Source organism: Primulina huaijiensis, chromosome 11, assembly GCF_012295235.1.
Source record: "Primulina huaijiensis isolate GDHJ02 chromosome 11, ASM1229523v2, whole genome shotgun sequence".
Lineage (NCBI taxonomy): Eukaryota > Viridiplantae > Streptophyta > Magnoliopsida > Lamiales > Gesneriaceae > Primulina > Primulina huaijiensis.
The window spans coordinates 16,753,290-16,763,922 of record NC_133316.1 but is presented as its reverse complement, the minus strand read 5'-3'; the positions used below and the strand labels follow the sequence as shown (position 1 = coordinate 16,763,922).

At 33.4% G+C, this 10,633-nt stretch overlaps 1 protein-coding gene across 1 annotated transcript; it reads left to right on the top strand.

The window, feature by feature from the left end:
- Positions 1-2,889: 2,889 nt before the first annotated feature.
- LOC140987096 (GDSL esterase/lipase At5g03980-like) lies at positions 2,890-4,837 on the top strand. The gene is made up of 5 exons (XM_073455488.1): positions 2,890-3,179; positions 3,623-3,835; positions 3,918-4,066; positions 4,188-4,461; positions 4,557-4,837. Exons 1-5 carry the CDS (start codon positions 2,921-2,923, stop codon positions 4,763-4,765), a joined length of 1,104 nt encoding a protein of 367 aa, XP_073311589.1. The 5' UTR covers positions 2,890-2,920; the 3' UTR covers positions 4,766-4,837.
- The last annotated feature ends 5,796 nt before the right edge of the window (positions 4,838-10,633 follow it).

Below are 10,633 nucleotides of genomic sequence, written 5' to 3'. Positions count from 1 at the left end.
TTATTGAATTTGAACTAGTTAAAGAGTGAGCCTTTAAATAGCTTGATGAAGTCTCGTATGTAGCTTCAACAATTTCCGAGTCACAATGAACATTCAGACATTAATGATGATGAGTTGTGTTCGGAAATGATGGTCATGAGATGTTATATAACAAATGAAAAAAGAGGAATTGATATGATGCTATGTTTGACGAAACTGCATGATTTATTTTCAAATACTTATATTGCTTATAAGATTTTGTTAATCATATCAGTAACAATTGTATCGCCAGAAAGAAGCTTCTCGAAGTTGAAATTAATCAAGAATTATCTTCGATCAACAATGTCGCAAGATAGACTAAATTAGCTAGCTATGTTGTCTATTGAGAAACAAATGGTCCGACAATTGGATTACACAAATTTGATAAATATTTTTGTCTCTAAAACATCTAGATAAGTAGTATTTATGTAGTTATTTTAAATATTTGTTGAGTTATTATTGATGTAATATATTGTTTTTTGTATATTTATGTATTTATTAGTATATTTGTTATATGCAAATTGAATTTTATATTTATTAATTCAACAAGAAGGCCCGTTTTTCAATTTTCGTTTCAGGCCACATTCAACGCAGGTACGGCTCCGTCCCGATGATGAAAGATGGAAACAAATTTAGTGGAATAAAAAATCTATTCGCACATGAATATTGGTATCATGGTTGATTTTGTGTTTGTTGCGAGACTGAATATGTTACTCAATATCTCTATAAATAAAAAAAATATTTTAGGATCGAAATTGGATTGATCCATGATACACCTTTATCTAAAAAAAATAAAATAAAATTATCCTGTGAAAAAAAAAATTACATAACCTACAAGTCTAAATAAGTTAGGAATATTTAGAGATGTCAATGGGTCGGGTATGGCTAAACCTAAGACCCGTCTCATGAAGAAAACTTTGACCCATTACCCGTCCCACTCCGGTTAAATATTCTTTGGACCCACCCCACCCCAAATACGAAATGGGGCCGGGTAGACCCGCGAGACCCGTGAGAGCCGAATTTTTTCTAAATGAAAACAGTAATCTTCTTATCACATGACTTAATTATGAATCAAACAAGACTCTAAATATAACACAATAGAAAACTAATTCATGTCTTCGACCACACTTAATAATAACAAACAAAGTATTTTCATGACGTAATGAATTACATAAAAAAAAAGAGTTACTAGCTCTCCAAAAAAAAGTCTTGACATCTCCAAAAATAACTCATCAGAACTTAAACAGATCAATGTAAAATCAGCGAGTAAGCAATATTTCAGACACATTCTTCAGGATTATCTTCCTCTTCATCAAGAATGGTGGGACAAGTTGGTAAATTACTTGAAGAATTACCTACAAAATTAAATAGAGAAAATACATTGAAAAAATAAAACTGTAATTTAAAACCGTAAAAAATATAATTTAAAGAGAGTAAGTATAGTAACAAAATTAAAATGAAAGTACAATAACGAAATAAAAATGTTATTTTTTCACGTTCCACCTCATCCCACAATCATCTTCGCGAGCACATCAATTTATATCCACATATATGGGGCGCATATGGGATGGGTATTATAGGACCCATGACCCGCCCCATATTCAGATGGGTCTGAAAAATTAGACTCGAGACCTGCCCACGACCCATTTAGTATGCCCAAACCCGTCTCAGACGGGGCGGGTCTATTGTGGGTCTTGGTAAAACCTGAACCATTGACATCTTTAGGAGTATTTCTAGATCAAAAGCTATGTGTTTCAACATTTTTAAATTTTTCGGTATCAAAATTGTAGAAAGGGTATTTGTTTAATATTGTCTATAGGAATTTGGAACGTGACGGGTGTATTTATGTATACATTTTTTTGTGTCTATAAAATTTAGAGATTATAATAAAATCTAAAACATTAAAAATGATTTTTTATAATAATTTTTATATTATATGTAATTTAAATTTTAAAATATAGATAAAATAAAAAATATATTTTACTAAGATTTGGTAGCTGTAGATAAGATATAAATATACTAAATTAGATTAGCTGATTTCTAAGTGATTTGTTCCATAAAATATGTGCAAGGATATTAAAAGAATGATACAACAATGAAATTGACCAAACATTTTCACATCACTTGATAGACCACACAATTTGATTTTTTTTCTTTATCTATTTTATCTTAACGAATTTCCTAAACCAATGGAACTTAATTTTTAAGTTATGAATTTTAAATAATCCCACAATCCAAATCTTGCAAACGTGTTTTAATTTCACGCATATAATAAATACGATTATTAAGTTCGGACCAAAAATTGCTACAATTTTTAAACAAAATTTCCCATAATTAAGGACTCAAACTCGTTATTTAAAAAATTATATTATATTTTTTTAAAAAAATAAATTTGAATTGTATAATTAGCAAGTCAACAAATACAAATATAATACGTATATTTATTTAGAGTAGGTCTCTTGTGAGATGGTTTCACGAATCTTTATCTATGAGACGGGTCAACCCTACCAATATTCACAATAAAAAGTAATACTCTTAGCATAAAAAATAATATTTTTTCATGGATGATCCAAATAAGAGATCCGTCTCACAAAATACGACGCGTGAGACCGTCTCACACAAGTTTTTGTCATTTATTTAACATACATTAATATCATAAAAATATATTTGAACAATTCAAAATGTAATAGAAATCGTTCTTAGATCTTCCAAAAATTCATCCAAATCCGGAATCAAGATATCAAAGGATCCGAATACAAAACATACATTCAAATCCTAATAGGAATCTCCGGACATCCTTCTCCTATAAATAACATATCCCGACTCATTCATTAACATGCGTATCAATCATATACACATATAATTTGAATACTAACCACTTTATTTCCTTCTCGTGAAACCCATGGCTCGTAAACTTGCTCTCGCCATCTTCTTGTTTCTTTTTTCTTATTCTTCGCTACCGGTTATCGCTCATCCTTTGAAGATTTGCAAGTTTGATCGGATATATCAACTAGGTGATTCCATCTCGGACACCGGAAATTTGATACGCGAGTATCCTATCGGAGCCAATACAGCCTTCGCAAAGCTTCCCTATGGAGAAACTTTTTTCAAGAACGCCACAGGTCGTTGTTCCAATGGTTTCCTCATGATCGACTATATTGGTATGAATTTTGTTTACTACATATGTATACATAGATGTGCTCGTGAGTATATATTTTTTTCGATATATTACATGTTCTATTTTTAGATTAATCGGCATTAGATTTATTTCTTTATATAATAATCGATAAACAAATCAAGAAAGTAGAATTTTACGGTGATATAATTAATATCACTTGACCTTAAATTTATATTAAAAGACCTTTTGTTTTCTTGATTAAGTATAATTTATCTGAATTAATTGAACATTGTTAGAATTTAATACATCAAAAATTTTCTATCTTGAATTTGATCAGGACTATTTAACTTATTAATTTGTTGAGCTACTCCCGAATATCCAAGTTATTTAGTTATAATATATCTTCAAATCTTGGAACTATGATTTGTTTTTAAGAAACATGTCATCCATTGAAGGAAAACTCTAAAATCTTGTTCTTTTCCATAGCTATGGCCGCTGGTCTTCCATTGCTTCCACCTTATAAAAAAGCAACAGCAGACTTGGAGCATGGAGCCAACTTTGCCGTTGCAGGGTCCACGGCATTACCTACTCAAGTGTTGGCCAATCAAAGGGTTCTTAATCCGGTCACAAATTCTTCTCTCGACGTACAGTTGGATTGGATGGCTTCCCATTTTGATTCGATTTGCGTCGACCATAGAGGTTCATAACCAACCTTTCATATATTTTCATCTTCAAATAAAATTTTCAAAGTGTAATTTATATGTTACAAATTGATATATAGATTGTGTGGAGAAACTTCATAATGCCCTTTTCATGGTTGGCGAGATCGGTGGGAACGATTACAACTACGCAATCTTTCAAGGAAAATCAATGGATGAGCTAAGAAGCATGGTTCCCCATGTTGTTGATGTCATTGTTGAGGGAGTAAAGGTAATTTCTATTAATATCGAGATAGTGCATTCAATTAGTTCAACATGTTATCCCCAAGTTTCCAAGAACCATTCTTTCACAAAAAATAATTAATGTGTATATATGTGTGTGTGTTTTGCAGAAAGTGATTAGTTTTGGAGCTACAAGAGTGGTGGTTCCCGGAAACTTCCCTATCGGATGCCTCCCAATCTACCAAACGGCCTTCCAAACCAACATCTCAGCAGCATACGACGAGAACCAATGTCTTAAGCAGTTGAACGACTTCGCGAGATACCACAACGAGCAACTCCAACAAGCCATTCACAAACTACAACAAGAAATATCAAATGCGATTATCATCTATGGAGATTATTACAATGCCTATGAGTTCCTTCTCGACTTGGCACGATTTTACGGTATGTCTCACTTATTATATAAACATGTTACATGTGCAGTAAGCCATGTTGTAGCAAGATTATATGGATATTAATGGATGTTTGTATTCATGCAGGATTTGATACAGAAAGAGCTTGTTGTGGGATTGGAGGCAAATACAATTTTGACTTGACAAGAATGTGTGGAGCTGCTGGTGTCGGAGTTTGCTCGGATCCTCACCGATACATGAGTTGGGACGGTGTCCATTTGACTCAAGAAGGATACAAGATCATGTCCGCTTGGTTGATTCATAACATCTTCCACAAGCTTCACTGTCATTTTTGAGTTAACACACAAGCTATTAGCACTAGTTTTTTACTTTTTTACGTACACATAAGCCAGTTAGCAACAGTTTTGAAAGTTACATTAGTTATGTTTTTATATATAAAATAATCACATTTAATTGCAATTAAGCTTGTGATTTGTGTTGTTTAGTTTTTTCTAAATATTCTTTTTAATTTTTTAAATAATCTCATGCAAATTATAAGGCTTCAAAATCCATTGCCATCAAATTTAATTATGTTCAATTAAATAACTCAGTGGCTTTTAAAAACAATAATAGAAGAGTTGTGTGCATGCCCTTTCCCAAGTAATATATATCTACGAAGCCTTCCATTTTCAAAATTTAAATTAAAACCCTTATTTTCAAAATATTATCTAAATACATTCTATTATTTTCCATAGCAAAAAATTCAGGCTAATTAATGTCTTTTTTGGCCCCTGTTGTTTTACCATATCCCGGTTTTGATCCCTACTCTTTTTGTCAGGCTAAAATAGTCCTTAATATTTCTAATATACACCAAATTTAGTCCCCTATGTTAGAACTGCCCCGAATCATTTTAAGTTAACTAGAAAATTGCATGTAGCACGTGGAATCTCAATACTAAATCTAAAGTATATATCTCACAAATCTATATATTTATAATAGGATGAAGAACACAGTTTTCAAATTGTGAATCGATTGATAACTTTGCAAACTTTAGTCATCTCCTTTGTCTTCGAACAAGTTTTTCAGCCACCACTTTTTCACACAACTGCACGTCCGCAGCAACACCACTGTGCCCCGCCGCGGCGGTCGTACACTTTTATTATCAACACACAACTTTCTAGTTGATCTATGCAATCTTGGAAAAGAACAAAGTTTTAAATCATGGATTTAAGTTGACGATTGAAAATGTGATTGATCCAAATGATTGTTCGTAGGAATTTACAAAAAGAGCTATCTCCTACAATCACCAAATGTTTGGAGCCAAGTTTTTAGATACTAAAGATAAATTCTAATTAACACCTTATTTTTTAGATTAAAACCATATGATTGACCAAGCATGATTGTTAAAATAAAAAAAATTAAATTTCTACTGTGTCTTAGGTACGAGAACATGATACACCAACATTGATGATTGCTTGCATAAGTAAGATTCTCCTCTTGAAGCTCTTCTAGCTGGTTATCAACCACCAGCTCAACTTCTTCAAGAATGATTGGTTCTTCTAGGGCAGTTGGACTTATCTCTGGAACTACTCCAGTTGTTATTCTCAAATATATTTGACAGTCAATATTATAATCAAGATTAGCAGCATATAATATATTATTTAAATCGTGCACATCAATACCACCAGCGCTTGGCATATAGAAGATTCATCAAATATAATATGCACAGATTCTTCAACAGTTAGAGATTTGTTATTGAATTATCTATATACTTTACTAACAAATGTATCCAAGAAATATAACATCATTAAATTTAGCATCGAAGGCAATTAACTGAGTTTTACATTATTACTAATATAGAACTTGCAGCCAAGCAAATTTAAACAAGAAATATCAGGTTTACTATCATTCTAGATATCATATGGAGTCTTATTATGCTTCTTATTTAGCATAGAATTGTTCTGAGTGTAGCAAGCTGTATTAACTGATTCGGCACAAAAACGTTGAGATATCCTAGAATAAGTTGTCGTTGTTTTAGATGCTTTTTTAAGGTGCGGTTTCTTCTCTCAGCAATATCATTTTCCTCAAGTGACATAGCGGCAGAGAACTCATTCTTGATTCCTTGGTCATCTAGATAGTATTAGAGGTTTTTTTTTTTTTTTTTTTTTTTTTTTTTTTTTTTTTTTGTAAATTCATTGCCTCTATCACTTTTTATCCTATCTATCAAAATGCATTTATCATTTTGGACACGTTTTAAAATCTTGACCATATGGACACTTGTTTGAACTTTGGATGGTAGAAAAATACCCAAGTAAACCTAGAATAATCATGCACTATCACTAAAGAATAACTCATTTTTCCTAAGCTCTTTTATTGGTATAGGACTAAAAAGATTCATTTGCAGTAAATCCAAGAATTTGGTTGAAGAATTACACCTCCATTTTGAAATTAGATCTCACTTGCTTACCAAGATGGCATGCAATACAAATCTTATATTGTTAAAAATCAATTTTAGGCAATCCAGCCACTGCTTTCTTACTTAGACTGGCAATACAATTGAAGTTCAAATGATTCAACCGCTTGTGCCACAACTAATTCTTATTACCTTTTTTCTATAAAGAAATCATGTAGGAGAAATAAGTTGTTAATCATTACAAGTAACTTTAGAGGTGTTTTGTTCTCTTAGTCCAGTTATCGTAATATCATCATTAGTAGATTTGACAATGCAAGTGTAATAGTGAAATTCAACAGAACAACCATTTTCACATAATTTGTTAATGCTAATTAAATTGTAGCACAAAATTTCACTAACAACACATTTATAATAATGAATTTTCAATGGAAAAATCTACCCTTACCACAACCTTACCTTGGAATCGTCTCCATATGTGATTCTTCGTCCTTTGCACTCAATTATTTACAACAATATTTGGTTCCTGCAATAATGGAAATAAAAATTTGGTACCCAAAACTAATTGGTTCTTTATCGAATTAATCATTTCAGGACCGACACTTGAATAAGACTAATTGTCCAACTCGTTTGTGTGTTCAAAAGATTATGATGCTGTAAAAATTCATGTGTAGTGGCGTGTTGTGTTATATGTCTCAACAAATGTTGTGTAGGACTTTCGTCCTTACCATGAATTCTATATCTCTTTTGAACAACCTTGCAATTATAATACTGGCTAGGTTTATCCTTCATAGAATAATGTCCGGGTAGACTAAGATTCCTACGAAACTAGCTTGAGTTGGTATGTAACCATGACCAGCTTTGCCTTGTTTGGTCTTGAGCCATGTCTAGCTAGACTTAGAACTCTCAGGTTCAACATAGCCAAGTCTTCTATAGCTTATCATGCTTATATATTGTGATGAACTGTAAATTCTCGTTGATTATTACTTGGAACACTATTCGCAAATCATCATTCTCAGTAGCCAACAAATTGAGTTTTATCCTAAGACAGTTAAGTTTCTTTCGCCGCATGTTGCTAGAAATTGCTTGACTTATCTATCAGGCTTTTCATTTACACTTTTACTTACTCAAATGACTGTGAAAGTCTTTTGAACTCATCTACCATGACATGCAGTGCTGTGATAAGACTCATTCATGAAAATTCAATAGATCTAAAGCCAAATATCGTATCATCAGTAGTATCCATCTCAACATCATCAGCATCCAACTCAAAATCAGCCATCGGGGAATGGACTGGATCTTCTACACTCTCTTTGGATGAAGTCTCTGAGCTCGATGTTTTTGAATCAGAGTCTTCCCGCTTGTGTTTATTTTTTTCATCAACAAACATTTTCCGATCCTTATTCTTCTTGAATGATATCTTTTCCTCACTGGAACTCTTCTCAAAAGACTTATTTCATCTTTATTGGGTCTGTTACATTCTACAATAAAATGACCCTTCTTTTTCCAATTGAAACAAGTTTGATTGTCAACAGCTTGATCTTTTTAACAATAATAATTAAATTTAGATTGATTCTTCTCATAAATTTTTTTTAAAAAATTAACAAAAGAGATATAGCCTCATTTCTTATCTCATTAGCTGGTTTATTGCTAGATGGCTCTTCACTAGAAGTTGACACAAGAGCATTAGCAACCAAATCTTTCGCTGGCTGAGGGGTATAAGGATCTTATTCTGTTCTGATGCCCAGCTTGAATTCATAATCTTTAAGATCTGCAAACAAATCATGTATCTCGAGCTTGTTGAGGTCCTTGGACTCCCTCTTGACCACTGTCTTTACTTCTCATTCCCTGGAAAAACCTCTCATGACTATTAAGGTGCGTTCATGGTTATAATATTCTTTACCAAGATCATCCAGCTCAATAACATTGCTACTAAAGCATTCATCAGATTCATTTAATGTTTCTCGAGTTTCATTTTCCATTATCAAATTTATGTATGGCAACAGGGAACTTTTTCTCTTTTTTCTAGTCATTTTATTCACATAATTGGATCAAATTTACCCATAAATCTTTATCTATGGAACACATTTAAATCTTATTGAACATGTTATTATCAAGATTTTTGTAAAGAATGTCGGCCACATTATTGAGGTTGGCATTTTTCTTGTCTTCAGTAGTACACTTGGACCGATACTTTTCAACCATTTGATGTGCACACTCAGAGACAAATATAACAATGTTGGCCTTCATGATTTTCATTTAACCATCTGTGATGATGTAACGTCCCGAAAATTTGAAGTTCCACGTGAACCACATGTATGCAAGTTATCGAATTTCTTATTTATTTTAATTAAATAATTTTAATTGCATGAATTAATTATATTGTGCATATTTACATGTTTAAAATATATTTTTCTACATGGTTGCATTAAAATGTACTTTTAAAGGTTATTCGAGTTGCGATCGAGGAACTGAGACCGAGAGCTGAAAAAATGAAAAATGTTTTTATTAGTTAATTGTTTTTAATTATTTAAAATAAGGTCGATGATTTTTATTATTTTTGAAAATAAAGAGTTTTAAGGTGATTTTATACACCGGGACATAATTTTTATCGGTGTTGGATTTTCAACAAAAATATCAACGTTTTGACAACCCAACTAATAATTTCACAAACTTTATTAAACAAAATAATTTTGTTAAGCACTAATGGGCTTATTGGACCTAACTAATCTAGTTAATGGGCCTAAACTACCATTAGTATTTTAATTAGTATTTAAAGTACAAAACTCACCACAATTGAATCACAACTCACGCCTCCCTCACCCCAATATTTTACAAGACTCCTTTCTCTCTTAAACTCACGGCACACACCATCAAAACAAGGAGGAAGTTCCGAATATTACAAGGAAAAATTCAGCCAACATCTTCTCGTCATCGTTCTTCGATTCGTCAACAATAATTTGTGCGTTAATTACACAAAGGCAAACCATACTCTTTCCTTTACTCATCCATCACGCCATAGTATTTTTTTAATTATTTTTTGCATGAAAATCAAGTTGCACCTTTGAATAATTTCGTTTATGCATCAAGTGTGATTTTTTAAAACATGTATTTGATCCAAAAACACGATATAAGTGTACTTGAAGGGGCTGCCATGTTATAGGATAATAAGGGGCATGTTTTTCATGATTTTTAGAGTCCTAAGACACAAAAGAACAGGCTGCACACGTAGATGATACAAGCTGGAACCGTGGTTATCGTTTTGTGGCTTAGGTAATCGATTTATGGGTTAAGCTTTCCATGGCTTGGCACGGCAGGGACCAGGGCTGGCTAGGGTTGTGCTAAGGTCAGGGAAGGAGTCCTAACGAGGGTCACGGCTGGGGTGGAGTCCTAGCGAGCAAGGACTCCACCCGAGAAGCAACGCGCATGCGCGCAAGGGGGTGCAGCAGCGCGCAAGAGAAGATGGCTCGGCCAGAGGGCTTTGGGTTGGGCTAGGTCAAGTCCTTAGGGTCCTAAGAGGGTGCACAATGGTCTGGTTCAGGGGTTGGTCCAGTGGCTACAGTCCTAGGCGCATATCAAAGAGTCTTAGTGCAAGAGGAGTGCTCGGCCCGTTGTGTTTCTGGTTTGGGGCTTCTGTTTTGGGGCTAGGTTCAGATCCTAGAGGTGCTATGGGTTCAGGAGGGTCCGGGGGAGGGCTGGTTCGAAGTTGGCTCAGGCTGGCTCGAAGGTGGCTCGGTAAAAATCGAAGATGGCTCAAGGGTTTTTGGGTTGGTTCGATTTAGGGTTTCAATGGTTAAAAATTCGAGACATGGTT